This window comes from Anomaloglossus baeobatrachus, chromosome 10 (genome assembly GCF_048569485.1).
Source record: "Anomaloglossus baeobatrachus isolate aAnoBae1 chromosome 10, aAnoBae1.hap1, whole genome shotgun sequence".
In the NCBI taxonomy this organism is placed as follows: domain Eukaryota; kingdom Metazoa; phylum Chordata; class Amphibia; order Anura; family Aromobatidae; genus Anomaloglossus; species Anomaloglossus baeobatrachus.
This window is the reverse complement of record NC_134362.1, coordinates 66,746,721-66,770,372: the sequence shown is the minus strand read 5'-3', so window position 1 is coordinate 66,770,372 and position 23,652 is coordinate 66,746,721. Positions and strand designations below refer to the sequence as shown.

Below are 23,652 nucleotides of genomic sequence, written 5' to 3'. Positions count from 1 at the left end.
CTTGGTTTTTTTTTGTGCTGTACTTTTGAAGGACACTATTCATTTTACCATTTGATGTACTGAAAAACACAAAAGAATTGCGATAACATTTAAAAAAAAAAAATTCAGTTCAAAAATTGTTTTATTGATTTTGGTTATATTGGGTTTATTTATTTATTTGGGTTTATTGTTGGGTAAAAATGACTTGTGAACATGATTTTCCAGGTCGGGTCGACTGCACAATACTAAACTTGTATAATGTATTTTTGTTCTTTCACGGACACAGCGATACAATAAATTTGTATTTATTTACTATTTCTTTCTTTTTTTTTCTTTTAATGGGAGAAAGGAGGGGGAGTTTGATTTGAACTTTTTATATTTTCTTTTCTTTTTTATATACCTTGTTTTAAAATATATTTTTTTTTACTTTATTTGTTAGCACCCTTTGGAGACTTGAAAAAAGAGAATTTTTTTTACTTACCATAAATTCTTTTTCTTATAGTTCCGACATGGGAGACCCAGACAATGGGTGTATAGCTTCTGCCTCCGGAGGACACACAAAGTACTACACTCAAACGTGTAGCTCCTCCCTCCGGGCTATATACACCCCCTGGATGACAATCTAACCAGTTCAGTGCAAAAGCTGAAGGAGGACATCCACCCATAAGTAGAGATAGAGTAAAACTCGGAAAAAACGGAACTCTGTCTACAACAACAGCCGGTGAAAACACACGGAACAAAAACTGCCAACAGGCAACAGGGAGGGTGCTGGGTCTCCCATGTCGGAACTATAAGAAAAAGAATTTACGGTAAGTAAACAAAATTCTCTTTTTCTTCATCGTTCCTTATGGGAGACCCAGACAATGGGACGTTCTAAAGCAGTCCATGGGTGGGAAATAAACCAAACTGAGAAGTAGGCAAAACCTAACTTCACAAATGGGCGACAGCCGCCTGAAGGATGCGTCTGCCCAAGCTCGCATCTGCCGAAGCATGAGCATGCACTTGGTAGTGCTTCGAAAAAGTGTGCAGACTGGACCAAGTGGCAGCCTGACAAACCTGCTGAGCCGTAGCCTGGTGCCTGAAAGCCCAGGAGGCACCGACAGCTCTGGTCGAGTGCGCCTTAATCCCTGGCGGAGGGGGCACCTGAGAGCACTGGTAGGCATCGGCGATAGCCGACCTAATCCAACGAGCTAGGGTCGGTTTAGAAGCAGAGAGACCCTTGCGCTGACCCGCGGTTAGCACAAAAAGTGAGGTGCACCGCCTAAAAACGGCGGTGCGTGACACATAGATTCGGAGCGCCCGCACCAAATCCAAGGAATGCAACGCCTTCTCAAAGCGATGCACAGGGGCCGGACAAAGAGAGGGCAATGAAATGTCCTGGTTAAGGAGGAAAGAAGACACCACCTTAGGGAGAAAATCCGGAGTCGGACGAAGAACCACCTTGTCTTGGTGAAACACCAAAAAGGGGGATTCCGAAGAGAGCGCAGCCAAATCAGAAACTCTCCTGAGAGAAGTTATGGCTACTAGAAAAACAACTTTCTGTGAAAGTCTAAACAAGGGAACCTCCCTAAGAGGCTCAAAGGGGGGTTTCTGTAAGGCCGTGAGGACCAGATTAAGGTCCCAGGGATCCAAAGGCCGCCGGTAAGGAGGAATGATGTGAGCTGCGCCCTGCATGAAGGTGCGCACCTGAGCCAGTCGGGCGATACGCCGCTGGAATAATACCGACAGAGCCGACACCTGTCCCTTGAGGGAATTGAGGGACAGTCCTAGCTGTAGACCAGACTGTAGAAAAGACAGGATGGTCGGCAAGGAGAACGGCCAAGGAGCATGGTCGGAAGAGCGACACCAGGACAGGAAGATCCTCCAAGTCCTGTGATAAATCTTGGCCGAAGAAGACTTTCGAGCCTGAGTCATAGTGGAGATGACCTCAGAGGGAATGCCTGAAGCCGTCAGGATCCAGGACTCAAGAGCCACGCCGTCAATCTGAGAGCCGCAGAATTCTGGCGGAAAAACGGACCTTGAGAGAGAAGGTCTGGGCGGTCCGGGAGATGCCACGGCACCTCTACGGACAGGTGGAGCAGGTCTGGGTACCAAGCTTGCCTGGGCCAGTCCAGAGCAATGATTATGACCCGACGGCCCTCCATTCTGATCTTGCGCAGAACTCTGGGCAAGAGAGGTAGAGGGGGAAACACGTAGGCCAGACGGAACTGGGACCAATCCTGAACCAGCGCGTCCGCTGCGAAGGCCTGAGGATCGTGGGAGCGAGCCACGTAAACCGGAACCTTGTTGTTGTGCCGGGATGCCATTAGATCCACTTCCGGAGTACCCCACTTGCGGCAGATTGACCTGAACACTGCCGGGTGCAGGGCCCACTCGCCGCTGTCCACGGTTTGACGGCTGAGATAATCGGCCTCCCAGTTTTCTACGCCTGGGATGGGGACTGCTGATATGGTGGACTTGGAGTCCTCCGTCCACTGGAGGATTCGTTGAACCTCCAACATCGCCAGGCGGCTGCGAGTTCCGCCCTGGTGATTGATGTAGGCAACCGCTGTCGCGTTGTCCGACTGGACTCGAATGTGCCTGCCCGCCAACAGGTGGTGAAAGGCTAGGAGAGCTAGAAACACAGCTCTGATTTCCAGCACATTGATCGAGAGGGCTGATTCGGACGGAGTCCAAGTGCCCTGTGCTCGGTGATGGAGAAATACTGCTCCCCAACCGTAGAGGCTGGCATCCGTGGTGAGGATCACCCAGGACAGAGTCAGGAAGGAGCGTCCCTGTGACAGAGAGAGGGGCCGAAGCCACCACTGAAGAGAGCTCCTGGTCTGTGGCGACAGAGCCACTAGCCTGTGCAAGGAAGAGGTCCGCTTGTCCCAACAGCGGAGAATGTTCAGCTGCAGGGGACGCAGATGGAACTGGGCAAAGGGAACTGCTTCCATTGACGCCACCATCTGACCCAGCACCTGCATGAGGTGCCTGATGGAATGACGGCGGTGCCTCAGCAGAGAGCGCACCGCCAGCTGAAGGGACTGCTGTTTGACTAAGGGCAACTTCACAAGTGCCGGCAGAGTCTCGAATTGCATCCCTAGGTACATAAGTCCCTCGGGATCAGAGTGGACTTGGGCAGGTTGACAAGCCACCCGAACTGAACGAGCGTGGCGAGAGTGAGCGAGACACTCCGCTGGCAGTCTGCACTGGATGAGGCCTTGACTAGAAGGTCGTCCAGGTAGGGGATTACTGCCAACCCCTGGAGATGCAGGACCGCAACCACTGCTGCCATAACCTTGGTGAAAACATGAGGGGCCGTGGCTAACCCGAAGGGGAGAGCCACGAATTGGAAATGTTCCTCTCCGATTGCAAAGCGGAGCCAACGCTGGTGTGAGACCGCGATAGGCACGTGCAGATAGGCATCTCTGATGTCGATGGATGCTAGAAAATCTCCTTGGGTCATTGATGCAATGACCGATCTCAGAGATTCCATGCGAAAACGCCGCACCTGAACATGCTTGTTGAGAAGCTTGAGATCCAGGATGGGCCGGAAGGAACCGTCCTTCTTGGGGACTAGAAAGAGGTTTGAGTAGAAACCTCTGAACCGTTCTCGGGCGGGAACCGGAACAATTACACCGTTGGCCTGCAGGGATGCCACGGCCTGAGAGAAGGCGGCGGCTTTGGAGTAGGGGGGGGTGGACAGAAAAAATCTGTTTGGCGGGCTGGAAGAAAATTCTATCCTGTAGCCGTGGGAGATGATATCCCGCACCCACTGATCGGAGACGTGTTGAAACCACACGTCGCCAAAGTGGGAGAGCCTGCCACCGACCAAGGACGTTGCTGGCGCAGCCAGATAGTCAAGAGGGGGCTGCCTTAGTGGCAGCGGCTCCTCCGGACTTCTGAGGACGCGGCTTCGCGCGCCAGATGGGTTTACGATCCTTGGCTGCGGTCATGGACGAGGCTGAGGGCTTAGAGGATGACCAGTTAGAGGAACGAAAGGAACGAAACCTCGATTGGTTCCTGTCCTGGACAGGTCTCTTGGCTTTAGTTTGTGGCAAGGAAGTACTCTTCCCGCCAGTAGCTTCCTTAATTATTTCATCCAGTTGTTCACCAAACAGCCGGGACCCAGCAAAAGAGAGACCCGCAAGGAACTTCTTAGAAGAAGCGTCTGCTTTCCACTCTTGAAGCCACAAGATCCTGCGGATCGCAAGAGAGTTAGCGGAGGCCACCGCCGTGCGGTGAGAAGCCTCCAGAACAGCAGACATGGCGTAGGATGAAAAAGCCGAAGCTTGAGAAGTTAAGGCATCCATCTCAGGCATAGAGTCCCTGGTGAGGGAATGTATCTCCGCCAGAGAGGCAGAGATTGCCTTAAGAGCCCACACTGCCGCAAAAGACGGGGAGAACGAGGCCCCTGCCGCCTCATATACAGACTTGGCCAGAAGGTCAACCTGGCGGTCAGTGGGATCCTTAAGAGAGGTGCCATCGGCCACCACTACGACTGTGCGGGCTGAGATTCTAGACACCGGAGGGTCTACCTTTGGGGACTGAGCCCACTCCTTCACCACATCTGGTGGAAAGGGAAAACGGTCATCAGAACTACGCTTCGGAAAACGTTTGTCAGGACAGGCCCTGGGCTAGTGACAGTGGCCTGAAAACTGGAGTGGTTAAAAAACGTACTCCTAGCTCTCTTAGGTGAGGCAAACTGATGTATCTCTACCAGAGAGGCTTGTTCCTCTGACACTGGTGGATTGAGGTTCAGTACGGAGTTAATGGACGCAATCAAGTCACTAACATCCGCATCACCCTCAGACAAGGCAATGGGGTACATAGAGGAAGCGTCTGAGTCCACAGTAAAAGTATCCTCCTCGCCCTGCACCTCGGCTCGTGAATCAGAGCCGTGGGACGAGGAAGGAGAAGGGTCCCTGCGTCTCCGTTTAGGAGGATGGGGTCCTAGAACATGCTCTGAGAGCTCTGCAGAGCTCGGGGCAGCAGAGGCACCCTGAGAAGGGGGCTGATGCATGGTCAGCAGTGTCCGGGACAGCTGTCCCATGGAGTCGGCAAAAGACTGGGAAATAGCTCTGGAAAAAGATGCTACCCAAGCCGGGGGATCAGCCACCGGGGCTGGAGCGGCCGGAGGAACCCCTGAGGAGGCTCCAGGCTGAGGGACCACCATGTTAGAGCAGGCATCACAATGTGGGTATGTGTTGGCTCTGGCAGAATGAGCTTACATGCAGTGCATATAGCGTACAGCTTTGCAGCCTTGCTCCTAGTGACAGACATGCTGCTGAGGTGGAGGCTCTGCAGCAAGAATACACTCCTGTAGAATGCCCTGAGAGTGTATAATAAAAAGCCCACAACCAGAGGTTGTGGCTTACCAGACCGCTCTCTGTGTGCCCTCCGGATTCCACAGCTCGGACCCCCAGTGAAGCGTCAGCCTTCCTAAAAAGCAGCAGCTGCAGCATCCAGCGCCGATCAGTGTGAGAACGCTGAGAAAATGGCGCTGGAAGGAGGAGGGGGGCGGGGATTAGCCCAAGAGCGGGAAACCGGAGGGCCAAGGAGAGATACAGGGGAGGGAACAGCTCCTCAGAGAGGAGTGTCCTCCCCTCTGCTGGCCGGCCGGTGGGCGGCGCCACACTATTCCCCTGCATGAATGACATGCAGGGGAAGCTGAAAGCGAAACTAGGCCCAAACTGAAGCCGGGGCCTAGATTTTAACATGCGGCCGACGAGCAGGCACCCTCGGCGCGGTTCTGAGGAAAAACCCCCAGAACCGGCCGGAAGTTACAGTAACGACAAAAGACATACTCTTCCCTCAATAAAAGTACCCGGGACCCCTGAAAAACGTCTCAATACTTAGCTTTGAGACGCAGGGCCATGTCCCTGAGGGAAGGTTAAACGCTCCGTCCAGCAGGAACCTGACAGGGCTGCGGATGGAGACCGGTCTCCTGCAAAGCAGAGAGGACCGTGATGGCTCCCACTTCAAACCAGAGCCTGAAAAGGATGTTGAAGGAGCGCGGCATGTGAAGGCTCCAGCCTTGTAAAGTCAACCTTAACAGCACCGCCGACACAGTGGGGTGAGAAGGGACATGCCGGGAGTCCAGACTGGACCCGCTTTTCTTCCATATCTTTAAAATTAAAATCTTAAAAAAGAAAAATCAGAGAATGCATGTGTGTGTGTGCCTCCTGAAACACAAAGCATTGAACTGGTTAGATTGTCATCCAGGGGGTGTATATAGCCCGGAGGGAGGAGCTACACGTTTGAGTGTAGTACTTTGTGTGTCCTCCGGAGGCAGAAGCTATACACCCATTGTCTGGGTCTCCCATAAGGAACGATGAAGAAATGCGGTCATCTGGACCATCTGATTACTTATACAATATACTGCAATAAAACAGTATTGCAGAGAATAGTAAGAATAATGGTATCTATAAATCACAGCCACAGGTTGGTCTTCATAAGGAAATTGTTGTGATAGGCATTCATCCTGAACCACAGGTGTTAAAAGCAGACCCTGGCTGTGATTCACAGCCATTATTGTCCAGCAATGGTACAAGATCAATTTCTGAGTTTGCATCAAAAACTGGGACCCAACATATGGTGTAATAATGTCATGGGTGTCTCATGCTTGACAGACAGTCCTGTGGTGTCTGGCTGTAGAAGGTCACAGCATTTGGCTACACAAGCTGCTCTATGACTTTCCTTTTTCCCTGCTTGGGGTTTATCCCTTTCTCTTTAGGACCCTGCAGATTTCCTCACCTTTTCAGCTGTTAATCTTTAGCACTTCCCCTTGTGTCTTTATTGTGTTTTTAAATACCCTCATCCCCCTTAAGGCCCAGTTACACACTGTGATATATCTAACGATATGTCGTCGGGGTCACGTCGTTAGTGACGCACATCCGGCATCGTTTGACATATCGTAGAGTGTGACAGCTATGAGCGAGTGTGAACAAGCAAAAATACTCACCTTATTGTTGCTCATTGACACGTCGCTCATTTTCAAAAAATCGATCGTCCTTCTACGCGCCGGTTGTTCATTGTTCCCAAGGCAGCACACATCGCTCCGTGTGACACCGCGGGAACGATGAACTGCAGCTTACCTGCGGCCGCCGGGAATGCGGAAGGAAGGAGGTGGGTGGGATGTTACGTCCCGCTCATCTCCGCCCCTCTGCTTCTATTGGGCGGCCGCTGTGTGACGTCGCTGTGACGCCGAACGTCCCTCCCCTTTAGGAAGAAGATGTTCACCGCCCACAGCGAGGTCGTTTGGGAGGTAAGTACGTGTGACGGGGGTTACCGACTTTTGTGCGACACGGGCAAGAAATTGCCCATAATGCACAAACGATGGGGGCGGGTGCGATCGCACATACGAACGCACGATAAATCGACACGTGTAACGGGCCCTTAACTCTGTGCTGGTGATAGGTTCAATACTCTTAAGTCTTCAGTGCAAGCAGTCAGCTTGTATTCATCTAGAGAAACTTTGTTGCTATTGCAGTTTCTCTCCCTTAGTCATCTGGTGATGTTATTTGTTTAATTTCACCTATGTGTATTTCCCTGTATTTTCTTTAGCACTTAGTGGGGTTGACTAAGCGCTCATCCCATCCATTTCCTAACTAGGGTCTATTTCAGGGTCAGCCGGGGTCAGGTATCTGACTCGGCGCATAGGTGTGATACCCTTTATAGGGTGGTGAGGGAAGCCAGGGGCCAGTGGTAGGTTTGGTCAGGGGTCACCATCTCCCCCTTCCCTAGACACTGGGTTTCCCTTCCCTTTCGCTGGTCGCTTGGTACTTCCCCTAACCTAACATGACAAATAGTATGTCATATGTTGGGAAGGGGTTAAGGACCCAGTCATTGTTTGCATTTTTGTTTTTTTTTCTCCCCTTATTCCAAGTTCCAAGAACATTAACTGTTAGCTTTTTCTGTTGTTATGGCTATATGACAGTTTTTTTTGTGCAATGAGCTGTAGTTTTGAACGACACCATTCATTTTACCATACAGTGTACTGAAAAAATAGGAAAAAATACCAAATGGAAGTTTTAAAAAAAATGCAATTCTGTTATTTATTTTTTGTTTTAAAGATGTTCATTGTGCGGTAAAAATGACCTGCTGACAATGTTCTCCAACTCAAACGTAATTATGGTCATAGTAAATGTATACTTTTTTATTATGGTCTTTAAAAAATTCAGATCTTTGTACAAAAAAAAGAAATTACATTATTTTTTGTATTGTATTTTATTATCTTTTTTTATTGTATTTTTTTGTAGGGGTAGAGAAGTGTGGTGAACAAAAAAAATAGTCATTCTCGCATTTCTTTGCAATACTAAGGAAACCCTGAAAACATGCACTGTTGGTGGGCCTTGAGGACTGGCGCTGAGGAAAAGTGCCTTAGAGAACTGGACCCTATGGTGAAATTGTGGCTTTCTTAAGGGGGCTTTACACGCTGCGACATCGCTAATTCGGAGTCGTTGGGGTCACGGAATTTGTGACGCACATCCGGCCGCATTAGCGATGCCGTTGCGTGTGACACCGATAAGCGATTTTGCATCGTTGCAAAAACGTGCAAAATCGCTAATCGGCGACATGGGGGTCCATTCTTAAAAATCGTTACTGCAGCAGTAACGAAGTTGTTCCTCGTTCCTGTGGCAGCACACATCGCTGCATGTGACGCTGCAGGAACGAGGAAGCTCTCCTTACCTGCCTTCCGGTTGCTATGCAGAAGGAAGGAGGTGGGCGGGATGTTACGTCCCGCTCATCTCCGCCCCTCCGCTGCTATTGGGCGGCGGTTCAGTGACGCTTCAGTGACGTCGCTGTGACGCCGCACGGACCGCCCACTTAGAAAGGAGGCGGTTCGCCGGTCACAGCGACGTCGCCGGACAGGTAAGTATGTGTGACGGCTCTGGGCGATGTTGTGTGGCACGGGCAGCGATTTGCCCGTGTCGCGCAACAGATGGGGGTGGGTACCCACACTAGCGATATCGGGACCAATATCACAGTGTGTAAAGTAGCCTTTAGTCTTCCTGTGACTGATCTTCAAATGAGGACTAATATGGCAGTTACAGAGATCTTCATCAAGCTCCAGGCTGCCATGGTCATCCAATTGCATCATAGAGGGTCAATTGGAGCCAGTCTGCACCAGGAAAAAGCAATAGCCAAATCACAGTTGCTGCAGATAAAGGCATACGCCAGCTGTTTAACACAGCCCACATCTGCCACATATGAACCAAGCTCAACTCCTGAATTGGCCTTATAAGGTCCTTAGTAGCATATGACGATAGTACATATCATAGGTTGTTAAGGGGTTAAACAAACTAGAATAAAGACTTTTTGTAGTCATGTCAGTCAAATTTTACTTACGGCATAAACCATAGGTGCTACCTCTCCAATCTATACAGACACCTTTCATCCCGCAGTACTCAGCATAGCTCTGTAAGCTGGAGCACAGAAGGTCAGTATCGGGCGTATTGCAACCATCGTTGATACAGGCTTCAAAGAAAGAATCTACTGGCACAACATTTTCACAGTCTTGAAAGACACTAAAAATAAATTGAGATGGACAATTTTTAGATACTTCTGCTGTAGCAAACTATTAAATTATATCAACGGTGAATTTCAATCCTTTACTATAAGGTATTATCTATATACTGATGCAAAATTGTCATTCTATTTCTTATGATCAACCAATCTGACAAATATGGTACACACGTGCTAATGAGGAGATAGCAGACTTCAGGGATGTCGCATAGTTCATCTGCTCCAGTAAAGGGTTCATCTTTCGGCACAGTTGAAACAGTGGACAAAAGTTTGGTGAAGTATGTAGGTGACACTGAAGAGAATGGGAGTGTTGATTTTCTAGGACCCCTTGTTGGGACGCTTGTAGGGATGGAACGGCAAGATGATGAGTCTTCATTTGGTGCACTCCATTGTGCTGCCATTTCAGGACATGACGGAGCCAGTTGTCCATTTGGAAGTATACAGTCATCAATAGGATCATTTGTGCATAGCCCTATAAAAATAAGGTAGACTACATAAATAAGAGGCTTTATATATAAATGTATAGATGCTGTGTATATATATATATATATATGTATATATATATATATATATCTATACAGTATGTCCACCCATATCTTGTCCACCGCCATTAACTTGAGAATTGCGGCAGCTATAGGTATAGAAGTGGTGTCTAGGTACAGTAAAGTAGCCATGCGCTATGCAATGAAACCACCTATAGCGCCACCTGGTGGAAAACAACGCAGTTAGCATTTTTATCTTGCAAACGGTACGAGATAGAGAAAAAAAGTGAATTACAAAGTTGTAGGGCATCATCAATTCAATACGAATCGACACCTTGCATACAGAAATGCTATGATTAGAACGTGTAAAACTCACAAGGCTGCGGACGTGAAGCGATACCTCATGGAGACCTTTCTACAAGTCATTGGGTATGGTGGCTGTGTGGAGTGGCTCCACGCTCACCTGACCTGACGCCATTGGACTTCTTTCTGTGAGGTCACATCAAACAGCAGGTGTATGCGACCCCTCCACCAACATTGCAGGACCTACGACAACGTATTACAGATGCTTGTGCAAAAGTGTCACCTATCATATTGCACAACGTGCAGCAAGATACAGTATGCTGTGCAGAGTCCAGATGTGCATTGCAGCTGACGGTGGCCACTTTGAGCATCAAAGTTAAATAGCACCATATGCGTGACCAGCATTCAATGTTTGGGGGGGTCATGAGTTTCATATCATAGCATTTTTGTATGCAAGGTGTCGATTCGTATTGGCTTGATGATGCCCTGCAACTTTGTAATTCACTTTTTTTCTCTATCTCGCTCCGTTTTCGAGATAAAAATGCTAACTCCGTTGTTTTCCACCAGGTGGCAGTATAGGTGGTTTCATTGCGTAGCACATGGCTACTTTACTATACCTAGACACCGCTTCTATGCCTATAGTTGCCGCCATTCTCAAGATAATGGCGGCGGACAGTATGAGGGTGGACACACTGTATATACAGTATATATATATATATATATATATATATATATATATACACATATATATATATATATATATATATATATATATATATATACACAGTATAGAAATGGTTGGACTGGGGTGTGAGGGGCCCACCAGGGAAATTGGCTCTAGGGACCCACACTATGGCTACCATAAACGTTTTTATTACTTTTTCATTTTCGGCTTATCTCAGTATAACGTGCGGCTTTTAGCAAACTCTACAGTGCGCAGTAGAGACCTGTCCCGTGCCCTGCATATAATCACAGGATTTCTTGTAGTCTCTTATTTATTGTAGTTAATAATGGAATCTATTATTTAAAGTCAGTCGCAGTTTTTCTTACACACGGACGTTCCTTGTCCTACGAAAACCACCGAATCCATCAGCCAAACAATATTCAAAGAGAAGCAAAATGTTATCCAGCATCTTCATATGGAAAAGATTATGAACATTAATCCGCTGCCATTTATCTGGTAAATCCCCTATTAGGCCCTGTGCGCACATTGCGTTTTTTGCAGCGGATTTTGCTGCAGAAAAGCTGCAGAATTTGTTCATAACTTTCCCGCAGTACTTCTCCAGCAAAATCTATGAGAAAATCAAAATACTGTGCTCACACTGCGTTTTTTTTCTTTCCAAGTTTTGCTGCAGAATTTCTGCAGCAAAAAGAAGTAGCATGTCACTTAATTTCCGCAGGTACCTGCGTTTTTGCCATTAAATAATGGTTAAGAACCGCAAGGACCAACCCGCGTAAAACCGCAGCAAATCCACACCAAAAACGCAACAAACTACGGCAAATCCGCATGTGGTTTTTGGTGCAGTTTTTTGCCGCGGGTGCGGAATTCTGCCAGAGGGTGCGAAATTTTCTTAAGGAAATGCCATTTTCCAGTGCGCACAGGGCCTAAGAGTCAATATGTTGAGGTGTGACGCACTACCCTCCATACACTCTTCCATGTGGAGACTCTGGTGAATATTTATCTTCTCTTTCCACTTTCACACATTACATAATTATCAGGTAATGATCAGGCCCCAGTGTCTGCACTGGATGTGACCATTCTGTGGGGACAGAGGCCTAGAAAAGCCGCACTATGGTTTCCACATTAGGTTTACATGTTGGATAAAGCCTTTACTAGTCCTGTGTATTCTGACAACACTGCTCTATAGACAGATCAGGCTTTTTTTCCCATATATTTATATTGAGACCCCTCCTGTACTATCATCACATATAGGCCCCCTGAAGAGTATTTACATATAGTCTAAGATAATAACACTGACACTGGGGGTACAGGATAATGACACTGGGGGTACAGGATAATGACACTGACACTGGGGGTACAGGATAATGACACTGACACTGGAGGTACAGGATAATGACACTGACACTGGGGGTACAGGATAATGACACTGACACTGGAGGTACAGGATAATGACGCTGACACTGGGGGTACAGGATAAAGACACTGACACTGGGTGTACAGGATAATGACACTGACACTGGAGGTACAGGATAATGACACTGACACTGGGGGTACAGGATAATGACACTGACACTGGAGGTACAGGATAATGACACTGACACTGGAGGTACAGGATAATGACACTGACACTGGGGGTACAGGATAATGACACTGACACTGGAGGTACAGGATAATGACACTGACACTGGGGGTACAGGATAATGACACTGACACTGGGTGTACAGGATAATGACACTGACACTGGGGGTACAGGATAATGACACTGACACTGGAGGTACAGGATAATGACACTGACACTGGGGGTACAAGATAATGACACTGACACTGGAGGTACAGGATAATGACACTGACACTGGGGGTACAGGATAATGACACTGACACTGGAGGTACAGGATAATGACACTGACACTGGGGGTACAGGATAATGACACTGACACTGGAGGTACAGGATAATGACACTGACACTGGAGGTACAGGATAATGACACTGACACTGGAGGTACAGGATAATGACACTGACACTGGGGGTACAGGATAATGACACTGACACTGGAGGTACAGGATAATGACACTGACACTGGGGGTACAGGATAATGACACTGACACTGGGTGTACAGGATAATGACACTGACACTGGGGGTACAGGATAATGACACTGACACTGGAGGTACAGGATAATGACACTGACACTGGGGGTACAGGATAATGACACTGACACTGGAGGTACAGGATAATGACACTGACACTGGAGGTACAGGATAATGACACTGACACTGGAGGTACAGGATAATGACACTGACACTGGAGGTACAGGATAATGACACTGACACTGGAGGTACAGGATAATGACACTGACACTGGGGGTACAGGATAATGACACCCGGAGTAAGGATAATGGCACTGACACTGGAGGTACAGCATAATGACACTGGGGATACAGGATAATAACCCTGACACTGGGGGTACAGGATAATGACACTGGGGGTACAGGATAATAACACCGACACTGGGGGTACAGGATAAAGACTCTGGGGGTATCATCACATATAGGCCCCCTGAAGAGTATTTACATATAGTCTAAGATAATAACACTGGAGGTACAGGATAATGATGCTGACACTGGGGGTACAGGATAATGACACTGACACTGGGGGTACAGGATAATGGCACTGACACTGGGGGTACAGGATAATGACACTGACACAGGAGGTACAGGGTAATGACGCTGACACTGGGGGTACAGGATAATGACACTGACACAGGAGGTACAGGATAATGACGCTGACACTGGGGGTACAGGATAATGACACTGACACAGGAGGTACAGGATAATGACGCTGACACTGGGGGTACAGGATAATGAAACTGGGTGTACAGGATAATGACACCCGGAGTAAAGGATAATGGCACTGACACTGGGGGTACAGGATAATGACACTGGGTATACAGGATAATAACACTGACACTGGGGGTACAGGATAATGACACCGACACTGGGGGTACAGGTTAAAGACTCTGGGGGTATAGGATAATGACACTGACACTGGGGGTACAGGATAATGACACTGGGGGTACAGGATAATAACACTGACACTGGGGGTACAGGATAATGACACTGGGGTTACAAGATAATGACACTGACACTGGGGGTACAGGATAATGACACTGGGGGTACAGGATAATGACACTGGGGGTACAGGATAATAACACCGACACTGGGGGTACAGGATAAAGACTCTGGGGGTATAGGATAATGACACTGATACTGGGGGTACAGGATAATGACACTGGGGGTACAGGATAATGACACTGACACTCGGGGTAAAGGATAATTACTCTGACACTCGGCTCATTCCCTCAACACCCAGCTTTTCTATGTTCTGATAGCCAGCTTGTCCTCAGTACCCAGTTTTCCCATGATCAAATCAAATCTTTATTTTTATATAGTGCTAACATTCTGCAGCGCTTCAGAGAATGGGGAAGCTGGGAGCTGGTGAGCTGAGGATAAGATGGCTATCAGAACATAGGAAAGCTGGGTGATGAGACAGAGAGCCTCTTTCCCTCAGCACCCAGCTTTCCCAATCCCATCCCATGCTCTGATTGCTGCTATCCCTCTTTCCCTAATCCCTACTGTTATATGGTTACTGTGTGGACTTCACTCATGTCACGCAGCAGGGACTGGTGTATACATCCTGCACCCCCAAATCACACACACCCAGCACCCTCATGTCCTGCATATCTCAGACAGACTGGCTGTATCCCAAATTATCGCTCTATCAAATACACTGAAACCCCATAATCCACACACCCTGTATCAATTAACACCCCTCTGTCACAGTCTGGCCCCTCATATGCCACTCACCCTGCCCCACTCCCCCCCAAGCATCCCTCATCTCTCATTACCAGTGGGCACATCTTCTTCGGCAGCTCCTACCCGGTTCCTCCCACACGGTCACATGGGCATGAGTCATCGTAGGTCCTGGCTGCTAGACCACTGAATGCATTTTCTTCTTCTCGGAAGGAGCTTGTTGTTCTGCCCCTGCAGCACTCGGAGCTCATATGCTCCAGGTCAGGACCCCCCCATTCTGCCCCCCTGTAGCTCCAGCAGCCTGCAGGGGCCCCCGTCGGGTGTATTAAAATGACCGTCAGGACGTGTATGTAGAAGTCAGATTATGTCATAATGCTACATGCAGTATCATCACCTGTGGCGGCGGCCCGACGGTCAAAGGAGCCGCGGCCGCAGGTCATGTTAATACACCCGGCAGGAGTTCTGCAGGCTGCCGGAGACAGCTTAGATTGAAGACAAACTTGGGGCCTACCGGGGGTTTCCCCTCTACCCCGGCACGCCAGACCGACGCTGTATATTATATAATATATATATATATATATATATATATACTAGATGGTGGCCCGATTCTAACGCATCGGGTATTCTAGATATGTGCCCCCATCGTGGTATAGGCAGGATCCTTGTGTATGCAGAATCCTGGTCTGTGTCCCATCCTGGTATAATCTCCATTCTTGTATGGCCCCCGTCCTGGTATGTGGGTGTCTGTGTTTGATATGTGTCTGTGGGCGGTGTTTGATATGAGCGGGCTTGTCTGTGTGTGTTGGTTGCTAGGCGGTGTGTGTGCGTGGTGGTTTGTATGTGCTGGTGTGTGTGTGTTTGTGTTGGGCTGTGTGGGAGTTCGTGGTGTGTGTGTGTGTGTGTGTGTGTGGCTTCATTTCCTGCTGGCCATGAATAGTAATGATTGGCTCATGAGCACTCTGGGATGCAGCTCTCCCACTAACCACTGATGAATGCAGGGGAAGCACATGGCTACTTAAATATTAACACTGCAGTGAATGTTAAGTAGCCGCTCATGAATAGTAATGAGCAGCTCATGAATAGTAATGAGCGGCTCCTTAACATTCACAGCAGTGTTAATCTTTAAGTAGCCATGTGCTACCCCTGCATTTATCATTGCTTAGTGGGAGAGCTGCATCCCAGAGTGCTGGGTTCCTAGTGTGCCACAGCTGCGTCTCCTCCTGTCCCCGTCCCTCTGTGTCTCTGTGGCGTGGGGAAGCCCTGCGATGCCGCAGCTGCGTCTCCTCCGGTCCCCGTCCCTCTGTGTCTCTGTGGCGTATTTGGGTCACTGATCTGAGCTTTGGTGCCTCCTGTGGGTCGGGGCTTAAGGGCACTTTTATACTTGCGTTGAACGGCATCCGTTGCAATCCACCGCCTTGAGGAATTACGGTAACCGTTGCAGGAATCCGTTTATTCCTCATAGGCTTCTATTAAGGGCAGATTGCAACGTATGGTCTTGCGTTGCATCCGCCCCACGGCGCATCAGTTGTTCTGTCAATGACCGTCAGTGCCCGTCGGGCGGAAGGAAAGCTCAATGTAGCGTTTTTTGTTGCTGTAAAAAAACGCACTCCGCAGGATTCCGTCAGGATCCGTGAAGAGGCATAATGAATGTCTATAGTGCTGGACACATGGCGACGGATTCCAGTGCAGGATTCCGTCACGTTCTACTGAACATGCTCAGCATGTCCAGCAAAACGTTGTAAAACGTTAAAAGCACTACTGGTCTCTCTCTCTCTCTGTCGGTCGGTCTCTCTCTCTCTGTCGGTCGGTCTCTCGGTCTCTATCTCTCTGTCTCTGTCAATGTCGGTCTCTCTCTCTCTGTTGTTCTGTCTCTCCCTCTCTCCCCCTCTCTCATACTCACCGATCACGGGTGCGGCGCTGCAAAGGCTGTCACACTGCTCTGGTGGCTTCTCCTCTTTTGAAAATGCCGGCCGCTCATTATTCCATCTCGTACTCCCTGCTTCCCCCACCCACCGGCGCCTATGATTGGTTGCAGTCAGACACGCCTCCATGCTGAGTGACAGCTGTCTCACTGCAACCAATCACAGCCGCCGGTGGGCGGGTCTATATCGTGCAGTACAATAAATAAATAAATAATTAAAAAAAAATCCCAATTTTCATACCAGCCAAGATAAAGCCACATGGCTGAAGGCTGGTATTCTCAGGATGGGGAACCCCACGTTATGGGGAGCCCCCCACCCTAAAAATATCAGCCTGCAGCCGCCTGGAATTGCCGCATCCGTTAGATGTGACAGTCTCCGACTCATCCCGAATTGCCCTGGTGCGGTGGCAATCAGGGTAATAAGGAGTTAATGGCAGCTCATAGCTGCCACTAAGTCCTAGGTTAATCATGGCAGGCATCTATGAGACACCCCCCCATGATTAACCTGTAAATGAAAGTAAATAAACACATACACCGAAAAAATCCTTTATTTGAAATAAAAGACAAAACAACACCCTCTTTCACCACTTTATTAAAATCCCCAAATACCCTTCCAGGTCCGGCGTAATCCACAGAGGTCCCATGACGCATCCAGCTCTGCGGCATGAAGCTGACAGGAACGGCCGTAAAACACCGCCGCTCACTGTGAGCTCCACGCAGCAACTAAAGTGAATCGCGCTGTCAGCAGAGAAGCCGAGCCGTCACTCAGGTATTGCCGGTGAGTGTGCGGTGATGATGGGAGCGGTAGTGCCGGTGTATGTGCGGTGATGATAGGAGCAGTAGTACCTGGGTGTGTGCGATGAGGATGGGTGCGGTAGTGCCTAGGTGTGTGCGGTGATGATAGGAGCGGTAGTGCCGGTGTATGTGCGGTGATGATGGGAACGGTAGTGCATGGGTGTGTGTGGTGATGACAGGTCCGGTAGTGCCGGTGTGTGTGCGGTGATGATGGGGGCGCTAGTGCTGGTATGTGCGGTGATGTTTGGTGCGGTTGTGATGATGTATGTGCGGTGATGATGGGAGTGATAGTGTCGGTGTATGTGCGGTGATGATAGGAGCAGTAGTGCCTGGGTGTGTGCAGTGATGATGGGTGCGGTAGTGCCTGGGTGTGTGTGGTGATGATAGGAGCGGTAGTGCCGGTGTATGTGCGGTGTTGATGGGAGCGGTAGTGTCGGTATATGTGCGGTGATGACGGGTGCGGTAGTGCTGGTGTATGTGCGGTGATGATGGGAGCGGTAGTGCCGGTGTATGTGCGGTGATGATAGGAGCAGTAGTGCCTGGGTGTGTGCGATGATGATGGGTGCGGTAGTGCCTAGGTGTGTGCGGTGATGATAGGAGCGGTAGTGCCGATGTATGTGCGGTGATGATGGGAGCGGTAGTGCATGGGTGTGTGTGGTGATGATAGGTGCGGTAGTGCCGGTGTGTGTGCGGTGATTATGGGGGCACTAGTGCTGGTATGTGCGGTGATGTTTGGTGCGGTTGTGACGATGTATGTGCGGTAATGATGGGAGTGATAGTGCCGGTGTATGTGCGGTGATGATAGGAGCAGTAGTGCCTGGGTGTGTGCAGTGATAATGGGTGCGGTAGTGCCTGGGTGTGTGTGGTGATGATAGGAGCGGTAGTGCCGGTGTATGTGCGGTGTTGATGGGAGCGGTAGTGTCGGTATATGTGCGGTGATGATGGGTGCGGTAGTGCTGGTGTATGTGCGGTGATGATGGGAGCGGTAGTGTCGGTGTATATGTGGTGATAATAGGAGCGGTAGTGTCGGTGTATGTGCAGTGATTGTGAGTGCGGTAGTGCCGGTGTATGTGCGGTGATAATGGGGGCGGTAGTGCTGGTGTGTGCAGTGATAATGGGTGCGGTAGTGCTGCTGTATGTGCGGTGATGATGTGAGCGGTAGTGCCGGTGTATGTGCTGTGATGATGGGTGATGTAGTGCTGGTGTATGTGCGGTGATGATGTGAGCGGTAGTGCCGGTGTATGTGCGGTGATGATGGGTGCAGTAGTGCTGGTGTATATGCGGTGATGATGTGAGTGGTAGTGCTGGTGTATGTGCGGTGATGATGTCAGCGGTAGTGCTGGTGTATGTGCGGTGATGATGGGAGCGGTAGTGCCGGGGTGTGTGCGGTGATTGGAGCGGTAGTGCTGGTGTGTGCAGTGATGATGGGGCGATAGTGCCGCTGTGTGCAGTGATGATGGGGGTGGCATCTGTCACATGTGTCACACAACGCATTGTGACGGATGCCGCACAATGCAAGTGTGAAAGCCCACTGTGGTCCTTCGCGTCCAGTGTAGGGAGCTTCCATGGCGGTGTCCCTTGTACTGGTCTTCCAGCTGCGTCATGGCGTTGTCACGGTTTCAGCGAGTGGGCGTGTCCTAATTGTGCGTTCGTCGCTGCTAATTGGGTGTGGGTAGAGTAAGCTATGGGTGTGTGGGGGGTGTGATGGAGGGCCACTGCTGATTGGGTGAGGTGCAGTGAGGGGTGGGTGTTTGGGGGGATGTTCGGCCTGTTGGAGCTGTGTGTGCGAGTGGTTTAGGCGGTTTCAGAGTTTGACGTAATTTCTTGGACATACAGACAGAGAGACAGAATAGAGCAATTTATATATATATATATATATATATATATATATATATAGATAGATAGATACATATATAGATATATATACTGTATATATACAGCTTAGTCATGAATGCATTAGTTTGAGATGCTTACCACAGTGGCCTTCGGTGTTATTAAAAAACTTGCTGATTGGGAGTTTCACCGTGAAGCTTAGAGCATTGAATGAGATGTGTGCACCAATATCTGGGATCTCCACAATTACCAATATACTAGAGGATGTGATCAATATGCCATTTATGTTTATAACTGGATACATTCTTTCTCCATTTACGTAAATCTTGAAAAAAGAGATTGAGAAATATGTTCAATTAAGTTGTGTTAAAGTAAATATTTTATACATGCTGCTCAACTAATCCACCTGTCCCCCTGCTATTCCCTGACTTCTCCTCTCTGCCAATCCCTTCACTGGCTTCCTGTTCAAAACCCTAACCATGACCTACTGTATAAAGCCATCCACAACCTGTCTCCTCCCTACATCTGTGACCTAGTCTCCCGGTACTTACCTGCATGTAACCTCCGATCCTCACAAGATCTCCTTCTCTACTCTCCTCTCATCTCCTCTTCCCACCATCGCATACAAGATTTCTCCCATGCCTCCCCCATACTCTGGAACTCTCTGCCCTAACATATCAGACTCTTGCCTACCTTGAAAAGCTTCAAAAGGAAGCTGAAGACCCACCTCTTCCGACAAGTCTACAACGTGTAGTAACCCACGGTCCACTATAGCGCCACATGACCATCTCCACCCTCACCTACTGTATCCTCCCCCATCCTCCTCAGTCCACTATAGCGCCACACGAACATCTCTACCCACACCTACTGTATCCTCACCCATCCTCCTCAGTCCACTATAGCACCACATGACCATCTCCACCCTCACCTACTGTATCTTCACCCACCCTCCTCAGTGCACTATAGCGCCACACAACCATCTCTACCATCACCTACTGTATCCTCACCCACCCTCCTCAGTCCACTATAGCGCCACATGATCATCTCTACCCACACCTACTGTATCCTCACCCATCCTCCTCAGTCCACTATAGCACCACATGATCATCTCCACCCTCACCTACTGTATCTTCACCCACCCTCCTCAGTCCACTATAGCGCCACACAACCATCTCTACCATCACCTACTGTATCCTCACCCACCCTCCTCAGTCCACTATAGCGCCACATGATCATCTCTACCCACACCTACTGTATCCTCACCCATCCTCCTCAGTCCACCATAGCACCACACGACCATCTCCATGCTCACCTACTGTATCCTCACCCACCCTTCTCAGTCCACTATAGTGCCACATGATCATCTCTACCCACACCTACTGTATCCTCACCCATCCTCCTCAGTCCACCATAGCGCCACACGACCATCTCCATGCTCAGCTACTGTATCCCCACCCATCCTCCTCAGTCCACTATAGCGCCACACGACCATCTCTACCCACACCTACTGTATCCTCACCCATCCTCCTCAGTCCACTATAGCGCCACACGACAATCTACACCCTCACTCACTGTATCCTCACCCACCCTCCTCAGTCCACTATAGCACCACATGACTATCTCCACCCTCACCTACTATATCCTCACCCACCCTCCTCAGTCCACTATAGCACCACATGACCATCTCTACCCACACCTACTGTATCCTCACCCATCCTCCGAGGTTCCACTATAGCGCCGTACGACCATCTCCACCCACACCTACTGTATCCTCACCCATCCTTCTCAGTCCACTTTAGCCCCATACGACCATCTCCACCCTCACCTACTGTATCCTCACGCATCTCTTGTAGACTGTAATCCCTCGCGGGCAGGGACCTCTATCCTCCTATCCAAGTCTGTGCCTTGTATTGTTTATTGCACCTATTATGTATACCCCTTTTCACATGTAAAGCGCCATGGAATAAATGGCACTATAATATGAAATAATAATAATAATACATTTAGATCTATAGTAATCATGAATCTCTATCCAAAACCTATATTATAGATGGATGTAAGTTTCTGTTTACCTGGTTGGTGACTGTATTATTCCACGACTGGGATTTCAGCACAATTGTGTCAGCTCCATACATGATGCTAAGAGTCTTCACACAAGTTGGGTCATCCGGGTCACAAGAAAAGTTGTCAATATAAACTCGGAAGTAATCGAATACTGGTGTTCTCTGCTGCACCAGTACGTATGTGCATTGGCCATTGAAAGAGTAGTAAGTGCCATCAAAGGTTACATAATGAGATTTTCCCCATCCACTACAAACACCTACAAAAAAAAGTCGTCAATTGTTGCATTTTCTGAATATATTTAGAATAAACCTATGAACATTAGCATAATGCATTGGCTATTATACAGTAGGAGGTGTCTGTAAGAAGATACTAAGACTTACATTCACATTCCAGCTTATAACAGCAGCCACTGTCGTCGAATATTTTCGTAGGTGATAAGCCGTTGGCACAGACCACCTGTTTTGAAAATGGACACTGCTTCTTATGTATGGCTATGTTGTTTTGACCAATACATCTTGCATGGGTACATTGGTCTATCATCCAGGTTTCATTCACCTATAAAATGGAAAGATGGTTAACCCAACCTCTACCTCTTCCCAAGAATAGTCAATGTGGTCAACATTAAGACATTTCTACACATGTGTTGTATTTACTGATATTTCTGAACTAAAGGGGGCTTTACACGGTAGCGATATCGCTAGCAATTTGTAGCGATAGCGAGCGTGTAAGTACCCGCCCCCGTCGCGCATGCGATTGTTTGTGATCGCTGCCGTAGCGAACATTATCACTATGGCAGCGTCACATATACTTACCTGGTCGGCGGTGTCGCTGTGACTGCCGAACAATCCCTCCTTCAAGGGGGAGGGACGTTCGGCATCACAGCGACGTCACCGCAACGTCACTAAGCGGCCGGCCAATCAAAGCGGAGGGGCGGAGATGAGCAGGACGTAACATCCCGCCCACCTCCTTCCTTCCGCATTGCAGCCGGCGGCAGGTAAGGAGACGTTCCTCGCTCCTGCGGTGTCACACATAGCGATGTGTGCTGCCACATGAGCGATGAACCACCTGGATAAAAAACCCTTACCGATTTTTGAGTTTGGGACGACCTCTCCATGGTGAACGATTTTCACCATTTTTGAGGTCGCTTAAGGTCGCTGGTCAGTGTCACACGCTGCGATATCGTTAATGACGCCGGATGTGCGTCACTAACAACTTGACCCCGACGACAAAACATTAACGATATCGTAGCATGTAAAGCCCCCTTAAGAGTTTTTTTGATGTGCAGATCTGTGATTAAAAACTCAATAACTAATATAGTGTAATAATAAATATGCATAAATGATACTTATATGTATACAGTATATATGTATTCTGTATATTGGTATCACAAAAGTGAGCACACCCCTCATATGTTTGTAAATATGAAGATATGACACTATGATAAAATGTACAGTAGTCAGTGTACAGCTTCTATTACAGTGTAACTTTGGTGCCCTCTAAATAACTCAACACACAGCCATTAATGTCTAAACTGCTGGCAACAAAAGTGAGTACACCCCTATCTGAAAATGGCCAAATTGTGCCCAAAGTGTTATTATTTTGTGTGGTCACCATTATTTTCAAGCACTGCCTTACCGCTCTTGGGCATGGAGTTCACTAAATCTTCACAGGAGCCACTGGATCCTCTTCCATCCTCCATGACGGCATCTTGGAGCTGGTGGATGTTACAGACCTTGTGCTCCTCCACCTTCCATTTTGGGAGGCCCCACAGATGCTCAATAGGGTTTTGGTCTAAAGATGCTTGGCCAGTCTAACACTTTTACCCTCATTTTATTTAGCAAGGTAGTGGTCATCTTGGTGGAACTGGAGGTGTCTTTAGGGTCATTATCATTTTGGTTTACTGCCCTGCAGTCCAGTTTCTGCTACAATATGTTATAGTACATGTTGGCATTCATGGTTCTGTCGCGGGCGGAGGAGGGGACGCTGAGCTCTCCCACTGCTCGGGTCCGGCTGCGGCTGCGGCCTCTGCTGCTCGGTGGCTCGAGCGATGGGCCAGATCCCGGGGACTCGAGCGGCGCTCCTCGCCCGTGAGTGAAAAGGGGATTGGTTTTGGGGATTTATTGTTGTCCGTGACGCCACCCACGGTTGTGGTGATCGTGTGGACACCACCGCTGCTCTGTATAGGGATCCCGGGAGCGATGACAGGGAGCAGCAGAGTTGTTAGTTCTCCCCTCCGTGGGTAGGGGTTGGTTGTCCCGGGGCCCAGTGATGGGGTG

The 23,652-nt window shown here is 48.9% G+C and overlaps 1 protein-coding gene across 1 annotated transcript in view; it reads right to left on the bottom strand.

Annotated features, from left to right (window-relative positions):
• LOC142254350 (mucin-5B-like) overlaps positions 1 to 23,652 on the bottom strand; it is a 130,850-nt gene that overhangs the window by 26,540 nt on the left and 80,658 nt on the right. Inside the window, exons 32-36 of the mRNA XM_075325395.1 lie at positions 21,757 to 21,931; positions 21,385 to 21,632; positions 19,454 to 19,637; positions 9,661 to 9,961; positions 9,313 to 9,491 (exon numbers count right to left, since the gene is read on the bottom strand). Of these exons, the coding sequence (XP_075181510.1) occupies positions 9,313 to 9,491; positions 9,661 to 9,961; positions 19,454 to 19,637; positions 21,385 to 21,632; positions 21,757 to 21,931 (1,087 nt within the window). The remainder of the gene's footprint in view (positions 1 to 9,312; positions 9,492 to 9,660; positions 9,962 to 19,453; positions 19,638 to 21,384; positions 21,633 to 21,756; positions 21,932 to 23,652) is intronic.